At 47.7% G+C, this 19923-nt stretch overlaps 1 protein-coding gene across 1 annotated transcript in view; it reads right to left on the bottom strand.

Moving 5' to 3' along the window:
* The window catches only part of LOC109886880 (uncharacterized), a 76533-nt gene extending 72683 nt beyond the window's left edge, over positions 1-3850 (bottom strand). Inside the window, exon 1 of the mRNA XM_031815397.1 lies at positions 3755-3850. Coding sequence (XP_031671257.1) covers positions 3755-3825 — 71 coding nt within the window. The 5' untranslated portion in view covers positions 3826-3850. The remainder of the gene's footprint in view (positions 1-3754) is intronic.
* Positions 3851-19923: the final 16073 nt, after the last annotated feature.

The raw sequence follows: 19923 nt of genomic DNA, 5'->3' as shown, positions 1-19923 counted from the left end.
ATGTGATATCAACTGAGATGTATAATTTCTGGGTGACTACTGACTGGCTTTCATAAAGCTGCCCACTCAAGAAAACATTTAAAACGTTAAATCAGTGCCTGCAACCTGGTTCAGGTAATCAGTCAACCTACCAGGGTAGTTACAAACAGCACAGGAATTAAATCATTAACATGTACTGATCCCATTTATACTAATGCTGCAGAAATTTGATTTAAAGCAGTATCCACATCCATAGGATGTAGTAATACCAATATAAACTCAGCAAAAAAAAGAAATGTCCCTTTTTCAGGACACTGTCTTTCAAAGATAATTCATAAAAATCCAAAAGACTTCACAGATCTTCATTGTAGGGTTTAAACACTGTTTCACTGATTATTCAAGGAACCAAAAACATTTAACGAACATGCACTTGTGGAACGGTCGTTAAGACACTAACAGCTTACAGACGTTCACAGTTATGAAAACTTAGGCTACTAAAGGAGGCCGTTCTACTGACTCTGAAAACCACCAAAAGAAAGATGCCCAGGGTCCCTGCTCATCTGTGTGAACGTGCCTTAGACATGCTGCAAGGAGGCATGAGGACTACAGATGTAGCCAGGGCAATAAATTGCAATGTGCGTACTGTGATACACCTAAGACAGCGCTACAGGCAGGATGGACAGCTGATCGTCCTCGCCGTGGCAGAACACGTGTAACAACACCTGCACAGGATCGGTACATCCAAACATCACACCTGCGGGACAGGTACAGGATGGCAACAACAACTGCAGGAGTTACACCAGGAACGCACAATCCCTCCATCAGTGCTCAGACTGTCCGCACTTTTGGAACCTTATCGTGGAGGAGAAATATCCAAACATCAGAAAAGTTGCCATGTACTTGACAGCATATTTTGGATCTAACTAGCTTTGTGAGTCAGCACTTTCAGACATGAAGATCATCATGGTGTTTACCTACGGAACAGCAGGAGGACCTGCCCCTCCCTACCACTACCAGACCATGGTGTTTACCTACAGAACAGCAGGAGGACCTGCCCCTCCCTACCACTACAAGACCATGGTGTTTACCTATGGAACAGCAGGAGGACCTGCCCCTCCCTACCACTACCAGACCATGGTGTTTACCTATGGAGCAGCAGGAGGGCCTGCCCCTCCCTACCACTACAAGACCATGGTGTTTACCTACGGAACAGCAGGAGGACCTGCCCCTCCCTACCACTACCAGACCATGGTGTTTACCTACAGAACAGCAGGAGGACCTGCCCCTCCCTACCACTACCAGACCATGGTGTTTACCTACAGAACAGCAGGAGGACCTGCCCCTCCCTACCACTACCAGACCATGGTGTTTACCTATGGAGCAGCAGGAGGGCCTGCCCCTCCCTACCACTACAAGACCATGGTGTTTACCTACGGAGCAGCAGGAGGGCCTGCCCCTCCCTACCACTACAAGACCATGGTGTTTACCTATGGAACAGCAGGAGGACCTGCCCACCTCCCTACCACTACAAGACCATGGTGTTTACCTACGGAGCAGCAGGAGGGCCTGCCCCTCCCTACCACTACAAGACCATGGTGTTTACCTACGGAGCAGCAGGGGCCTGCCCCTCCCTACCACTACTAGACCATGGTGTTTACCTACGGAGCAGCAGGAGGGCCTGCCCCTCCCTACCACTACAAGACCATGGTGTTTACCTACGGAACAGCAGGAGGACCTGCCCCCCCCTACCACTACAAGACCATGGTGTTTACCTACGGAACAGCAGGAGGACCTGCCCCTCCCTACCACTACAAGACCATGGTGTTTACCTACAGAACAGCAGGAGGACCTGCCCCTCCCTACCACTACCAGACCATGGTGTTTACCTACGGAGCAGCAGGAGGGCCTGCCCCTCCCTACCACTACAAGACCATGGTGTTTACCTACGGAACAGCAGGAGGACCTGCCCCCCCCTACCACTACAAGACCATGGTGTTTACCTACGGAACAGCAGGAGGACCTGCCCCTCCCTACCACTACCAGACCATGGTGTTTACCTACAGAACAGCAGGAGGACCTGCCCCTCCCTACCACTACCAGACCATGGTGTTTACCTACGGAACAGCAGGAGGACCTGCCCCTCCCTACCACTACCTGACCATGGTGTTTACCTATGGAACAGCAGGAGGACCTGCCCCCCCCCCCTACCACTACCAGACCATGGTGTTTACCTACAGAACAGCAGGAGGACCTGCCCCTCCCTACCACTACCAGACCATGGTGTTTACCTACGGAACAGCAGGAGGACCTGCCCCTCCCTACCACTACAAGACCATGGTGTTTACCTATGGAACAGCAGGAGGAAATGCCCATCCCTACCTTCAGGCTACCCTACACCCCAACCCAAGCACTCCATTATGCCACCTCAGGTCTCTTGGCACTCCCACCCCTGAGCTTCCGCTCAGCCCAGTCCAAACTCTCCTCTGACCTGTCACCCCAATGGTGGAACCAGCTTCACCCTAAAACAGGGACAGCAGAGTCCCTGCCCATCTTCTGAAAACATCTGAAACCCTACGTCTTCAAACAGCATCTTAAATAATCCTTCTCCTCACCTGGACCCCCCCCCCCCCATCCCCCATTCTAGCTCTGACTCTACTAACAGCTATGTTATTGAGGAAAAATGTACTTACTATGACTGAGATATGTGGTTGTCCCACCTAGCTATCTGAAGATGAATGTACTGACTATGACTGAGATATGTGGTTGTCCCACCTAGCTATCTGAAGATGAATGTACTGACTATGACTGAGATATGTGGTTGTCCCACCTAGCTATCTGGAGATGAATGTACTGACTATGACTGAGATATGTGGTTGTCCCACCTAGCTATCTGAAGATGAATGTACTGACTATGACTGTAATATGTGGTTGTCCCACCTAGCTATCTGTAGATGAATGTACTGACTATGACTGAGATATGTGGTTGTCCCACCTAGCTATCTGGAGATGAATGTATTGACTATGACTGTGATATGTGGTTGTCCCACCTTGCTATCTGAAGATGAATGTACTGACTATGACTGAGATATGTGGTTGTCCCACCTAGCTATCTGTAGATGAATGCAATAACTGTAAGTCAATCTAGATAAGAGCGTCTGCTAAATGAGTGACATGTCAAATGTAAAAATGTGCACCAAAGCTAAAAAAGTGCATCTTTAGTGTACATGGGATATGCTAGTGACATTACTATTTGCAATTATCTTTCGGTGACGCTACAAGTACACCGAATGTGTATAGAGAACACTCGAATACTATCTGACAAGTACAGTTTAAGGTGGGTAGATAAGGTAGGTATTTAACACGTTTAGGTGGGTAGATAAGGTGGGTATTTAACACGTTTAGGTGGGTAGATAAGGTGGGTATTTAACAGTTTAAGGTGGGTAGATAAGGTGGGTATTTAACACGTTTAGGTGGGTAGATAAGGTGGGTATTTAACACGTTTAGGTGTGTAGATAAGGTGGGTATTTAACAGTTTAAGGTGGGTAGATAAGGTGGGTATTTAACACGTTTAGGTGGGTAGATAAGGTGGGTATTAAACACGTTTAGGTGGGTCACTTTACTCAGTACACTTAGTTGAACAGGAAACAGTACTGTTACATCACTTTAATTCAACTTCAATTTATTTAGTACAGATTTAGTTATTCCAAAATAACACAATTTACTTACACACATAGTACATGCATAGTAATTACATAAAATATAGAAACATACATACCCCAGAAGCAAAACAATTCCAACAATGAGAAGGAGAACAAACTGCTTTGCATTTGAACTGAAATGATACATTATTCCTCTAATAGTGTCAGCAAATATTTAGTCCATCCTACACTAGAAGCAATTTCCAATCAAACGAAGATCTCTCCAATGAAACCTTTGGATCTCTTCAGCGAGCCTACGCAAATGAGGGGGAGGAGCCTCAGCCCTTTGAACTGTACCTCCATATGGACACACATCACCACGGTAACCCACACCCAAACCAGAAGTAACCTGAAAATACAGTCCTTTACCAACCAACCCTAACCAGTTGTACATGTAGTATCCATCCAAATAAGAAAGTAAAGTCAAATAAGGTCAAATATGACCAAATAAGGTCAAATATGACCAAATAAGGTCAAATATGACCAAATAAGGTCAAAAAAGGCCTCATATTTAGCATGAATTAGGATTCCTAATTAGCTATTCTTCTCGGGAAGCAAACAGGAAATAACACAACAAATCCATAACATACATAATACACAGAGCACTACATTTACATTACAATGTAGTCATCTATCAGACTCTCCCATTGATTGGTCACAAGTATAATAGTAAATAACTCTTTCAACAGTAAGTCAACCGAGAACTTAGGACCAAGTAAAAGTGATTTGTTGTCAGTTAAAAAGTCAGATATCAAATGTACATTGACTTTTGTTTGCAAAATACAGGTTTCTCTACCTGGCCATATCACCCTTAACCCAGTCTCATGTGCTCTTACAGGGACAGACAAAATACAGGTTTCTCTACCTGGCCATATCACCCTTAACCCAGTCTCATGTGCTCTTACAGGGACAGACAAAATACAGGTTTCTCTACCTGGCCATATCACCCTTAACCCAGTCTCATGTGCTCTTACAGGGACAGACAAAATACAGGTTTCTCTACCTGGCCATATCACCCTTAACCCAGTCTCATGTGCTCTTACAGGGACAGACAAAATACAGGTTTCTCTACCTGCCATATCACCCTTAACCCAGTCTCATGTGCTCTTACAGGGACAGACAAAATACAGGTTTCTCTACCTGGCCATATCACCCTTAACCCAGTCTCATGTGCTCTTACAGGGACAGACAAAATACAGGTTTCTCTACCTGGCCATATCACCCTTAACCCAGTCTCATGTGCTCTTACAGGGACAGACAAAATACAGGTTTCTCTACCTGGCCATATCACCCTTAACCCAGTCTCATGTGCTCTTACAGGGACAGACAAAATACAGGTTTCTCTACCTGGCCATATCACCCTTAACCCAGTCTCATGTGCTCTTACAGGGACAGACAAAATACAGGTTTCTCTACCTGGCCATATCACCCTTAACCCAGTCTCATGTGCTCTTACAGGGACAGACAAAATACAGGTTTCTGTACCTGGCCATATCACCCTTAACCCAGTCTCATGTGCTCTTACAGGGACAGACAAAATACAGGTTTCTCTACCTGGCCATATCACCCTTAACCCAGTCTCATGTGCTCTTACAGGGACAGACAAAATACAGGTTTCTCTACCTGGCCATATCACCCTTAACCCAGTCTCATGTGCTCTTAAAGGGACAGACAAAATACAGGTTTCTCTACCTGGCCATATCACCCTTAACCCAGTCTCATGTGCTCTTACAGGGACAGACAAAATACAGGTTTCTCTACCTGGCCATATCACCCTTAACCCAGTCTCATGTGCTCTTACAGGGACAGACAAAATACAGGTTTCTCTACCTGGCCATATCACCCTTAACCCAGTCTCATGTGCTCTTACAGGGACAGACAAAATACAGGTTTCTCTACCTGGCCATATCACCCTTAACCCAGTCTCATGTGCTCTTACAGGGACAGACAAAATACAGGTTTCTCTACCTGGCCATATCACCCTTAACCCAGTCTCATGTGCTCTTACAGGGACAGACAAAATACAGGTTTCTCTACCTGGCCATATCACCCTTAACCCAGTCTCATGTGCTCTTACAGGGACAGACAAAATACAGGTTTCTCTACCTGGCCATATCACCCTTAACCCAGTCTCATGTGCTCTTACAGGGACAGACAAAATACAGGTTTCTCTACCTGGCCATATCACCCTTAACCCAGTCTCATGTGCTCTTACAGGGACAGACAAAATACAGGTTTCTCTACCTGGCCATATCACCCTTAACCCAGTCTCATGTGCTCTTACAGGGACAGACAAAATACAGGTTTCTCTACCTGGCCATATCACCCTTAACCCAGTCTCATGTGCTCTTACAGGGACAGACAAAATACAGGTTTCTCTACCTGGCCATATCACCCTTAACCCAGTCTCATGTGCTCTTACAGGGACAGACATTGCATCATTTTACTGGCCCCATTAAGGTGTCTGTGAGATCACAGGCAGTGCCATTGAGGACTTCTCCATTTTGTTCTTCTTTTACTTCTATGAGTTGGTAAACTAACTGAAAGGGTGCACACTGCCCCCTGGAGGGTGTTGTCTGAACAGGTACAAAGCCACGGTTGGTGATTTACTGTATTTCCCCTCTCTCCATCTCCTGGGTTAACCAGCTCCATCCCTCTCTCCCTCTCTCCATCTCCTGGGTTAACCAGCTCCATCCCTCTCTCCCTCTCTCCATCTCCTGGGTTAACCAGCTCCATCCCTCTCTCCCTCTCTCCATCTCCTGGGTTAACCAGCTCCATCCCTCTCTCCCTCTCTCCATCTCCTGGGTTAACCAGCTCCATCCCTCTCTCCCTCTCTCCATCTCCTGGGTTAACCAGCTCCATCCCTCTCTCCCTCTCTCCATCTCCTGGGTTAACCAGCTCCATCCCTCTCTCCCTCTCTCCATCTCCTGGGTTAACCAGCTCCATCCCTCTCTCCCTCTCTCCATCTCCTGGGTTAACCAGCTCCATCCCTCTCTCCCTCTCTCCATCTCCTGGGTTAACCAGCTCCATCCCTCTCTCCATCTCCTGGGTTAACCAGCTCCATCCCTCTCTCCCTCTCTCCATCTCCTGGGTTAACCAGCTCTCTCCCTCTCTCCCTCTCTCCATCTCCTGGGTTAACCAGCTCTCTCCCTCTCTCCCTCTCTCCCTCTCTCCATCTCCTGGGTTAACCAGCTCCATCCCTCTCTCCCTCTCTCCATCTCCTGGGTTAACCAGCTCTCTCCCTCTCTCCCTCTCTCCATCTCCTGGGTTAACCAGCTCCATCCCTCTCTCCCTCTCTCCATCTCCTGGGTTAACCAGCTCCATCCCTCTCTCCCTCTCTCCATCTCCTGGGTTAACCAGCTCCATCCCTCTCTCCCTCTCTCCATCTCCTGGGTTAACCAGCTCCATCCCTCTCTCCCTCTCTCCATCTCCTGGGTTAACCAGCTCCATCCCTCTCTCCATCTCCTGGGTTAACCAGCTCTCTCCCTCTCTCCCTCTCTCCATCTCCTGGGTTAACCAGCTCCATCCCTCTCTCCATCTCTCCATCTCCTGGGTTAACCAGCTCCATCCCTCTCTCCCTCTCTCCATCTCCTGGGTTAACCAGCTCTCTCCCTCTCTCCATCTCCTGGGTTAACCAGCTCCATCCCTCTCTCCCTCTCTCCATCTCCTGGGTTAACCAGCTCCATCCCTCTCTCCCTCTCTCCATCTCCTGGGTTAACCAGCTCCATCCCTCTCTCCCTCTCTCCATCTCCTGGGTTAACCAGCTCCATCCCTCTCTCCCTCTCTCCATCTCCTGGGTTAACCAACTCCATCCCTCTCTCCCTCTCTCCATCTCCTGGGTTAACCAGCTCCATCCTCTCTCCCTCTCTCCATCTCCTGGGTTAACCAGCTCCATCCCTCTCTCCCTCTCTCCATCTCCTGGGTTAACCAGCTCCATCCCTCTCTCCCTCTCTCCATCTCCTGGGTTAACCAGCTCCATCCCTCTCTCCCTCTGTCCATCTCCTGGGTTAACCAGCTCCATCCCTCTCTCCCTCTCTCCATCTCCTGGGTTAACCAGCTCCATCCCTCTCTCCCTCTCTCCATCTCCTGGGTTAACCAGCTCCATCCCTCTCTCCATCTCCTGGGTTAACCAGCTCCATCCCTCTCTCCCTCTCTCCATCTCCTGGGTTAACCAGCTCCATCCCTCTCTCCCTCTCTCCATCTCCTGGGTTAACCAGCTCCATCCCTCTCTCCCTCTCTCCATCTCCTGGGTTAACCAGCTCCATCCCTCTCTCCCTCTCTCCATCTCCTGGGTTAACCAGCTCCATCCCTCTCTCCCTCTCTCCATCTCCTGGGTTAACCAGCTCCATCCCTCTCTCCCTCTCTCCATCTCCTGGGTTAACCAGCTCCATCCCTCTCTCCCTCTCTCCATCTCCTGGGTTAACCAGCTCCATCCCTCTCTCCATCTCCTGGGTTAACCAGCTCCATCCCTCTCTCCCTCTCTCCATCTCCTGGGTTAACCAGCTCCATCCCTCTCTCCCTCTCTCCATCTCCTGGGTTAACCAGCTCCATCCCTCTCTCCCTCTCTCCATCTCCTGGGTTAACCAGCTCCATCCCTCTCTCCCTCTCTCCATCTCCTGGGTTAACCAGCTCCATCCCTCTCTCCCTCTCTCCATCTCCTGGGTTAACCAGCTCCATCCCTCTCTCCCTCTCTCCATCTCCTGGGTTAACCAGCTCCATCCCTCTCTCCCTCTCTCCATCTCCTGGGTTAACCAGCTCCATCCCTCTCTCCCTCTCTCCATCTCCTGGGTTAACCAGCTCCATCCCTCATCCCTGCATAAACAAACACAAACACTTCCTGGTTCACCTCCACTGTGCATATTAGTATTTGTATAAACAAACACAAACACTTCCTGGTTCACCTCCACTGTGCATATTAGTATTTGCATAAACAAACACAAACACTTCCTGGTTCACCTCCACTGTGCATATTAGTATTTGCATAAACAAACACATACACTTCCTGGTTCACCTCCACTGTGTCACGATCTTCGTCAGGAGCGAGAGGTCACAACTCCCTGTCTGGTGGTAATGGGGTTACCTTGGTAACATGTCAGAGGTCACACCTTCCTGTCTGGTGGTAATGGGGTTACCTTGGTAACATGTCAGAGGTCACACCTTCCTGTCTGGTGGTAATGGGGTTACCTTGGTAACATGTCAGAGGTCACACCTCCCTGTCTGATGGTAATAGGGTTACCTTGGTAACATGTCAGAGGTCACACCTTCCTGTCTGGTGGTAATGGGGTTACCTTGGTAACATGTCAGAGGTCACACCTTCCTGTCTGGTGGTAATGGGGTTACCTTGGTAACATGTCAGAGGTCACACCTTCCTGTCTGGTGGTAATGGGGTTACCTTGGTAACATGTCAGAGGTCACACCTTCCTGTCTGATGGTAATAGGGTTACCTTGGTAACATGTCAGAGGTCACACCTCCCTGTCTGTTGGTAATAGGGTTACCTTGGTAACATGTGTCACGATCGTCGTAAGGAGCAGAACAAAAGGCAGCGTGTTCATGATGAAGTTTTTAATTAAAGAAAGCACTGAACAACTGAATACAGCGTGTTCATGATGAAGTTTTTAATTAAAGAAAAGCACTGAACAACTGAATACAGCGTGTTCATGATGAAGTTTTTAATTAAAGAAAGCACTGAACAACTGAATACAGCGTGTTCATGATGAAGTTTTTAATTAAAGAAAAGCACTGAACAACTGAATACAGCGTGTTCATGATGAAGTTTTTAATTAAAGAAAGCACTGAACAACTGAATACAAAAACCAATAAAGGAATAACGACCGTGAAGCTATAATGAGAACTGTGCTGAACACAAGCAACTAACATAGACAATCACCCAACAAACAAACAGTGAAACCCAGGCTACCTAAGTATGATTCTCAATCAGAGACAACTAATGACACCTGCCTCTGATTGAGAACCATACTAGGCCGAAACATAGAAATACCCAAATCATAGAAAAACAAACACAGACTGCCCACCCCAACTCACACCCTGACCATCCTAAATAACGACAAAACAAAGGAAATAAAGGTCAGAACGTGACACAGTCCGGCTTGATCTGTATATCTGTAAACATTGAGATCATAATCAGAACAACACAGTCCGGCTTGATCTGTATATCTGTAAACATTGAGATCATAATCAGAACAACACAGTCCAGCTTGATCTGTATATCTGTAAACATTGAGATCATAATCAGAACAACACAGTCCGGCTTCATCTTGTTTTGTTTCTTTAGTCGTACTGATGTGGTGGCAGTCACCCCGTGGTTGGCACCCATCGTCTGGGAAGGAACCTTTGACCCTGACCTCGTGCATATTAGGCCGCCAGTTAGATGCAGTGATCATAGGGAACGTGACTTTGTCTGTGTAAAACGTCAATGTACACAGGAATATTTGAAATAGTTTTGGTGTTAGTTATGTAAAAGGTTTTGCATAGTTATTGCAGTTGGATAATGTTGGATATGCTCACAGTACCTGAGTGTTGGTTATTCATGTCGTGTATTCATTGTGTGTCATTTTTTTACCTGCTAAAGTGAAGTCCTCCCCTGTTTTCATACGACTTGGTTTAGTCCTAAGGGAGACAAGGAGGGCTACTCTGTTAATGTTTTAGAACACCTGCTCATTCAAGGGGTTTTTCTTTATATTCAGACCTTCTGGAGGTCAGGAGGGGAACATTGCTGTTGGAGACAACATCTCCAAGGGGTTTTTCTTTATATTCAGACCTTCTGGAGGTCAGGAGGGGAACATTGCTGTTGGAGACAACATCTCCAAGGGGTTTTTCTTTATATTCAGACCTTCTGGAGGTCAGGAGGGGAACAATGCTGTTGGAGACAACATCTCCAAGGGGTTTTTCTTTATTTTCAGACCTTCTGGAGGTCAGGAGGGGAACAATGCTGTTGGAGACAACATCTCCAATGTTCAAGCTTTCGTGAGCTAATCCTTAAAATGCCTGCACCAGTAGAAATCCACTTTTTTTTTGGAGCAGAAAGATAATGGCCAGAACTTACCCATTACGTTGCACCACGATTTATGTCAATAGGTCTTTTTTTTTTTTTAGGCAGTGTGACATATATGGACTAGCAGTGACAAATTCAATCTGACCCTTCCGTTCAAATCCATGTGAATCGTCTATTCCTATGATATGACAAATTATTGTCATCCTACGTTTGGTTTCAAGGCTGGGTTTTATTTACCACACCCACCAGCATGTCAGTGTTCATCAGTCAGAAATATCTGTAAAGTTATGCAAATGAGATGAGACACATTTTTAAAAAAGGGGAGGGGCAAACATGTTTTAGTAATTTTTCATTATCATGATCAGAATATTATCATAATTTCACTGTTTTTTAAAATCTAGACTGTATTAAATAAATATACTAATATTATATCAAATCAAAAATCTAAATCAAATTTTATTTGTCACATACACATGGTTAGCAGATGTTAATGCGAGTGTAGCGAAATGCTTGTGCTTCTAGTTCCGACAATGCAGTAATAACCAACGAGTAATCTAACTAACAATTCCAAAACTACTGTCTTATACACAGTGTAAGGGGATAAAGAATATGTACATAAGGATATATGAATGAGTGATGGTACAGAGCAGCATAGGCAAGATACAGTAGATGGTATTGAGTGCAGTATATACATATGAGATGAGTATGTAAACAAAGTGGCATAGTTAAAGTGGCTAGTGATACATGTATTACATAAGGATGCAGTAGATGATATAGAGTACAGTATATACGTATGCATATGAGATGAATAATGTAGGGTAAGTAACATTATATAAGGTAGCATTGTTTAAAGTGGCTAGTGATATATTTACATCATTTCCCATCAATTCCCATGATTAAAGTGGCTGGAGTAGAGTCAGTGTGTTGGCAGCAGCCACTCAATGTTAGTGGTGGCTGTTTAACAGTCTGATGGCTAGTGGCTCGGGTGGTTGTTGTCCTTGATGATCTTTATGGCCTTCCTGTGACATCGGGTGGTGTAGGTGTCCTGGAGGGCAGGTAGTTTGCCCCCGGTGATGCGTTGTGCAGACCTCACTACCCTCTGGAGAGCCTTACGGTTGTGGGCGGAGCAGTTGCCATACCAGGCGGTGATACAGCCCGACAGGATGCTCTCGATTGTGCATCTGTAGAAGCCGAATTTCTTCAGCCTCCTGAGGTTGAAGAGGCGCTGCTGCGCCTTCTTCACGATGCTGCCTGTGTGGGTGGACCAATTCAGTTTGTCTGTGATGTGTACGCCGAGGAACTTAAAACTTACTACCCTCTCCACTACTGTTCCATCGATGTGGATAGGGGGGTGTTCCCTCTGCTGTTTCCTGAAGTCCACAATCATCTCCTTAGTTTTGTTGACGTTGAGTGTGAGGTTATTTTCCTGACACCACACTCCGAGGGCCCTCCACCTCCTCCCTGTAGGCCGTCTCGTCGTTGTTGGAAATCAAGCCTACCACTGTTGTGTCGTCCGCAAACTTGATGATTGAGTTGGAGGCGTGCGTAGCCACGCAGTCGTGGGTGAACAGGGAGTACAGGAGAGGGCTCAGAACGCACCCTTGTGGGGCCCCAGTGTTGAGGATCAGCGGGGTGGAGATGTTGTTGCCTACCCTCACCACCTGGGGGCAGCCCGTCAGGAAGTCCAGTACCCAGTTGCACAGGGCGGGGTCGAGACCCAGGGTCTCGAGCTTGATGACGAGCTTGGAGGGCACTATGGTGTTAAATGCCGAGCTGTAGTCGATGAACAGCATTCTCACATAGGTATTCCTCTTGTCCAGATGGGTTAGGGCAGTGTGCAGTGTGGTTGAGATTGCATCGTCTGTGGACCTATTTGGGCGGTAAGCAAATTGGAGTGGGTCTAGGGTGTCAGGTAGGGTGGAGGTGATATGGTCCTTGACTAGTCTCTTAAAGCACTTCATGATGACGGAAGTGAGGGCTACGGGGCGGTAGTCGTTTAGCTCAGTTACCTTAGCTTTCTTGGGAACAGGAACAATGGTGGCCCTCTTGAAGCATGTGGGAACAACAGACTGGGATAGGGATTGATTGAATATGTCCGTAAACACACCAGCCAGCTGGTCTGCGCATGCTCTGAGGGCGCGGCTGGGGATGCCGTCTGGGCCTGCAGCCTTGCGAGGGTTGACACGTTTAAATGTTTTCCTCACGTCGGCTGCAGTGAAGGAGAGTCCGCATGTTTTAGTTGCGGGCTGTGTCAGTGGCACTGTATTGTCCTCAAAGCGAGCAAAAAAGTTATTTAGTCTGCCTGGGAGCAAGACATCCTGGTCCGTGACGGGGCTGGTTTTCTTTTTGTAATCCGTGATTGACTGTAGACCCTGCCACATACCTCTTGTGTCTGAGCCGTTGAATTGAGATTCTACTTTGTCTCTATACTGACGCTTAGCTTGTTTGATTGCCTTGCGGAGGGAATAGTTACACTGTTTGTATTCAGTCATGTTTCCAGTCACCTTGCCCTGATTAAAAGCAATGGTTCGCGCTTTCAGTTTCACGCGAATGCTGCCATCAATCCACGGTTTCTGGTTTGGGAATGTTTTAATCGTTGCTATGGGAACGACATCTTCAACGCACGGTCTAATGAACTCGCTCACCGAATCAGCGTATTCGTCAATGTTGTTGTCTGACGCAATACGAAACATATCCCAGTCCACGTGATGGAAGCAGTCTTGGAGTGTGGAATCAGATTGGTCGGACCAGCGTTGAACAGACCTCAGCGCTGGAGCTTCAAACGTTTTAGAAAACCTACAAATTCAAGGGTTTTTCTTTATTTTTACTATTTTCTACATTGTAGAATAATAGTGAAGACATCAATACTATGAAATAACACATATGGAGTCATGTAGTAACCAAAAAAAGTGTTAAACAAATTAAAATATATTTTGTATTCCTCAAAGTAGCCACCCTTTTCCTTGATAAAAGCTTTGCACACGCTTGGCATTCTCTCAACCAGCTTCACCTGGAATTCTTTTCAAACAGTCTTGAAGGAGTTCCCAAATATGCTCAGCATTTCCTGGCTGCGTTTCCTTAACTTTGCGGTCCAACTAATCCAAACCATCTCAACTGGGTTGAGGTCAGGTGATTGTGGAGGCCAGGTCATCTGATGCAGCACTCTATCACTCTCTTGCTTGGTCAAATAGCCCTTACACAGCCTGGAGGTGTGTTGGGTCATTGTCCTGTTGAAAAACAAATGATAATCTCACTAAGTGCAAACCAGATGGGATGGCGTATCGCTGTGGTATGCTGTGGTAGCCCATGTTGGTTAACTGTGCCTTGAATTGTAAATAAATCACAGACGCCAGCAAAGCAACCCCACGCCATCACACCTCCTCCTCCATGTTTCACGGTGGGAATCACACACCTCCTCCTCCATGCTTCACGGTGGGAATCACACATGCGGAGATCATCCGTTCACCTACTCCGCATCTCACAAAGACACGGCGGTTGGATCCAAAAATCTCACATTTGGACTCATCGGACCAAAGGACATATTTCTACCAGTCTAATGTCCATTACTCATGTTTCTTGGCCCATCAAGTATCTTCTTATTGGTGTCCTTTAGTAGTGGTTTCTTTGCAGCAATTCAACCATGAAGGCCTGATTTATCTGTTACTTGAACTCTGAAGCATTTATTTGGGCTGCAATCTGAGGCTGGTAACTCTAATGAACGTATCCTCTGCAGCAGAGGTAACTCTGGGTCTTCCTTTCCTGTGGCGGTCCTCATGAGAGACAGGTAGCTCTAATGAACTTATCCTCTGCAGCAGAGGTAACTCTGGGTCTTCCTCTCCTGTGGCGGTCCTCATGAGAGACAGGTAGCTCTAATGAACTTATCCTCTGCAGCAGAGGTAACTCTGGGTCTTCCTTTCCTGTGGCTGTCCTCATGAGAGACAGGTAGCTCTAATGAACGTATCCTCTGCAGCAGAGGTAACTCTGGGTCTTCCTTTCCTGTGGCGGTCCTCATGAGAGACAGGTAACTCTAATGAACTTATCCTCTGCAGCAGAGGTAACTCTGGGTCTTCCTCTCCTGTGGCGGTCCTCATGAGAGACAGGTAACTCTAATGAACTTATCCTCTGCAGCAGAGGTAACTCTGGGTCTTCCTTTCCTGTGGCGGTCCTCATGAGAGACAGGTAACTCTAATGAACTTATCCTCTGCAGCAGAGGTAACTCTGGGTCTTCCTTTCCTGTGGCGGTCCTCATGAGAGACAGGTAACTCTAATGAACTTATCATCTGCAGCAGAGGTAACTCTGGGTCTTCCTTTCCTGTGGCGGTCCTCATGAGAGACAGGTAACTCTAATGAACTTATCATCTGCAGCAGAGGTAACTCTGGGTCTTCCTCTCCTGTGGCGGTCCTCATGAGAGACAGGTAACTCTAATGAACTGATCCTCTGCAGCAGAGGTAACTCTGGGTCTTCCTTTCCTGTGGCGGTCCTCATGAGAGACAGGTAACTCTAATGAACTTATCCTCTGCAGCAGAGGTAACTCTGGGTCTTCCTTTCCTGTGGCGGTCCTCATGAGAGACAGGTAACTCTAATGAACTGATCCTCTGCAGCAGAGGTAACTCTGGGTCTTCCTTTCCTGTGGCGGTCCTCATGAGAGACAGGTAACTCTAATGAACTTATCCTCTGCAGCAGAGGTAACTCTGGGTCTTCCTTTCCTGTGGCGGTCCTCATGAGAGACAGGTAACTCTAATGAACTTATCCTCTGCAGCAGAGGTAACTCTGGGTCTTCCTTTCCTGTGGTGGTCCTCATGAGAGACAGGTAACTCTAATGAACTTATCCTCTGCAGCAGAGGTAACTCTGGGACTTCCTTTCCTGTGGCGGTCCTCATGAGAGACAGGTAACTCTAATGAACTTATCCTCTGCAGCAGAGGTAACTCTGGGTCTTCCTTTCCTGTGGCGGTCCTCATGAGAGACAGGTAACTCTAATGAACGTATCCTCTGCAGCAGAGGTAACTCTGGGGCTTCCTCTCCTGTGGTGGTCCTCATGAGAGACAGGTAACTCTAATGAACTTATCCTCTGCAGCAGAGGTAACTCTGGGGCTTCCTCTCCTGTGGTGGTCCTCATGAGAGACAGGTAACTCTAATGAACTGATCCTCTGCAGCAGAGGTAACTCTGGGGCTTCCTCTCCTGTGGTGGTCCTCATGAGAGACAGGTAACTCTAATGAACTTATCCTCTGCAGCAGAGGTAACTCTGGGGCTTCCTCTCCTGTGGTGGTCCTCATGAGAGACAGGTAACTCTAATGAACTTATCCTCTGCAGCAGAGGTAACTCTGGGTCTTCCTTTCCTGTGGCGGTCCTCATGAGAGACAGGTAACTCTAATGAACTTATCCTCTGCAGCAGAGGTAACTCTGGGTCTTCCTCTCCTGTGGCGGTCCTCATGAGAGACAGGTAACTCTAATGAACTTATCCTCTGCAGCAGAGGTAACTCTGGGTCTTCCTTTCCTGTGGCGGTCCTCATGAGAGACAGGTAACTCTAATGAACTTATCCTCTGCAGCAGAGGTAACTCTGGGTCTTCCTCTCCTGTGGCGGTCCTCATGAGAGACAGGTAACTCTAATGAACTTATCCTCTGCAGCAGAGGTAACTCTGGGTCTTCCTTTCCTGTGGCGGTCCTCATGAGAGACAGGTAACTCTAATGAACTTATCCTCTGCAGCAGAGGTAACTCTGGGTCTTCCTCTCCTGTGGCGGTCCTCATGAGAGACAGGTAACTCTAATGAACTTATCCTCTGCAGCAGAGGTAACTCTGGGTCTTCCTTTCCTGTGGCGGTCCTCATGAGAGACAGGTAACTCTAATGAACTTATCCTCTGCAGCAGAGGTAACTCTGGGTCTTCCTCTCCTGTGGCGGTCCTCATGAGAGACAGGTAACTCTAATGAACTTATCCTCTGCAGCAGAGGTAACTCTGGGTCTTCCTTTCCTGTGGCGGTCCTCATGAGAGACAGGTAACTCTAATGAACTTATCCTCTGCAGCAGAGGTAACTCTGGGTCTTCCTCTCCTGTGGCGGTCCTCATGAGAGACAGGTAACTCTAATGAACTTATCCTCTGCAGCAGAGGTAACTCTGGGTCTTCCTTTCCTGTGGCGGTCCTCATGAGAGACAGGTAACTCTAATGAACTTATCCTCTGCAGCAGAGGTAACTCTGGGTCTTCCTTTCCTGTGGCGGTCCTCATGAGAGACAGGTAACTCTAATGAACTTATCCTCTGCAGCAGAGGTAACTCTGGGTCTTCCTCTCCTGTGGCGGTCCTCATGAGAGACAGGTAACTCTAATGAACTTATCCTCTGCAGCAGAGGTAACTCTGGGTCTTCCTTTCCTGTGGCGGTCCTCATGAGAGACAGGTAACTCTAATGAACTTATCCTCTGCAGCAGAGGTAACTCTGGGTCTTCCTTTCCTGTGGCGGTCCTCATGAGAGACAGGTAACTCTAATGAACTTATCCTCTGCAGCAGAGGTAACTCTGGGTCTTCCTTTCCTGTGGCGGTCCTCATGAGAGACAGGTAACTCTAATGAACTTATCCTCTGCAGCAGAGGTAACTCTGGGTCTTCCTTTCCTGTGGCGGTCCTCATGAGAGACAGGTAACTCTAATGAACTTATCCTCTGCAGCAGAGGTAACTCTGGGTCTTCCTCTCCTGTGGCGGTCCTCATGAGAGACAGGTAACTCTAATGAACTTATCCTCTGCAGCAGAGGTAACTCTGGGTCTTCCTTTCCTGTGGCGGTCCTCATGAGAGACAGGTAACTCTAATGAACTTATCCTCTGCAGCAGAGGTAACTCTGGGTCTTCCTTTCCTGTGGCGGTCCTCATGAGAGACAGGTAACTCTAATGAACTTATCCTCTGCAGCAGAGGTAACTCTGGGTCTTCCTTTCCTGTGGCGGTCCTCATGAGAGACAGGTAACTCTAATGAACTTATCCTCTGCAGCAGAGGTAACTCTGGGTCTTCCTTTCCTGTGGCGGTCCTCATGAGAGACAGGTAACTCTAATGAACTTATCCTCTGCAGCAGAGGTAACTCTGGGTCTTCCTTTCCTGTGGCGGTCCTCATGAGAGACAGGTAACTCTAATGAACTTATCCTCTGCAGCAGAGGTAACTCTGGGTCTTCCTTTCCTGTGGCGGTCCTCATGAGAGACAGGTAACTCTAATGAACTTATCCTCTGCAGCAGAGGTAACTCTGGGTCTTCCTTTCCTGTGGCGGTCCTCATGAGAGACAGGTAACTCTAATGAACTTATCCTCTGCAGCAGAGGTAACTCTGGGTCTTCCTTTCCTGTGGCGGTCCTCATGAGAGACAGGTAACTCTAATGAACTTATCCTCTGCAGCAGAGGTAACTCTGGGTCTTCCTTTCCTGTGGCGGTCCTCATGAGAGACAGGTAACTCTAATGAACTTATCCTCTGCAGCAGAGGTAACTCTGGGTCTTCCTTTCCTGTGGCGGTCCTCATGAGAGACAGGTAACTCTAATGAACTTATCCTCTGCAGCAGAGGTAACTCTGGGTCTTCCTTTCCTGTGGCGGTCCTCATGAGAGACAGGTAGCTCTAATGAACTTATCCTCTGCAGCAGAGGTAACTCTGGGTCTTCCTCTCCTGTGGCTGTCCTCATGAGAGACAGGTAACTCTAATGAACTTATCCTCTGCAGCAGAGGTAACTCTGGGTCTTCCTCTCCTGTGGCGGTCCTCATGAGAGACAGGTAACTCTAATGAACGTATCCTCTGCAGCAGAGGTAACTCTGGGTCTTCCTTTCCTGTGGCGGTCCTCATGAGAGACAGGTAACTCTAATGAACTTATCCTCTGCAGCAGAGGTAACTCTGGGTCTTCCTCTCCTGTGGCGGTCCTCATGAGAGACAGGTAACTCTAATGAACTTATCCTCTGCAGCAGAGGTAACTCTGGGTCTTCCTTTCCTGTGGTGGTCCTCATGAGAGACAGGTAACTCTAATGAACTTATCCTCTGCAGCAGAGGTAACTCTGGGTCTTCCTCTCCTGTGGCTGTCCTCATGAGAGACAGGTAACTCTAATGAACTTATCCTCTGCAGCAGAGGTAACTCTGGGTCTTCCTCTCCTGTGGCGGTCCTCATGAGAGACAGGTAACTCTAATGAACTTATCCTCTGCAGCAGAGGTAACTCTGGGTCTTCCTCTCCTGTGGCGGTCCTCATGAGAGACAGGTAACTCTAATGAACGTATCCTCTGCAGCAGAGGTAACTCTGGGTCTTCCTCTCCTGTGGCGGTCCTCATGAGAGACAGGTAACTCTAATGAACTTATCCTCTGCAGCAGAGGTAACTCTGGGTCTTCCTCTCCTGTGGCTGTCCTCATGAGAGACAGGTAACTCTAATGAACTTATCCTCTGCAGCAGAGGTAACTCTGGGTCTTCCTCTCCTGTGGCGGTCCTCATGAGAGACAGGTAACTCTAATGAACTTATCCTCTGCAGCAGAGGTAACTCTGGGTCTTCCTCTCCTGTGGCGGTCCTCATGAGAGACAGGTAACTCTAATGAACGTATCCTCTGCAGCAGAGGTAACTCTGGGTCTTCCTCTCCTGTGGCGGTCCTCATGAGAGACAGGTAACTCTAATGAACGTATCCTCTGCAGCAGAGGTAACTCTGGGTCTTCCTCTCCTGTGGCGGTCCTCATGAGAGACAGGTAACTCTAATGAACGTATCCTCTGCAGCAGAGGTAACTCTGGGTCTTCCTCTCCTGTGGCGGTCCTCATGAGAGACAGGTAACTCTAATGAACTTATCCTCTGCAGCAGAGGTAACTCTGGGGCTTCCTCTCCTGTGGTGGTCCTCATGAGAGACAGGTAACTCTAATGAACTTATCCTCTGCAGCAGAGGTAACTCTGGGTCTTCCTCTCCTGTGGCGGTCCTCATGAGAGACAGGTAACTCTAATGAACTTATCCTCTGCAGCAGAGGTAACTCTGGGTCTTCCTCTCCTGTGGCGGTCCTCATGAGAGACAGGTAACTCTAATGAACGTATCCTCTGCAGCAGAGGTAACTCTGGGTCTTCCTCTCCTGTGGCGGTCCTCATGAGAGACAGGTAACTCTAATGAACGTATCCTCTGCAGCAGAGGTAACTCTGGGTCTTCCTCTCCTGTGGCGGTCCTCATGAGAGACAGGTAACTCTAATGAACGTATCCTCTGCAGCAGAGGTAACTCTGGGTCTTCCTCTCCTGTGGCTGTCCTCATGAGAGAC

Source organism: Oncorhynchus kisutch, unplaced genomic scaffold (genome assembly GCF_002021735.2).
Source record: "Oncorhynchus kisutch isolate 150728-3 unplaced genomic scaffold, Okis_V2 Okis09a-Okis19a_hom, whole genome shotgun sequence".
NCBI classification, from domain to species: Eukaryota; Metazoa; Chordata; class Actinopteri; order Salmoniformes; family Salmonidae; genus Oncorhynchus; species Oncorhynchus kisutch.
The sequence above is the reverse complement of the archived record's forward strand: the minus strand, read 5'-3'. Positions and strand labels throughout refer to the sequence as shown.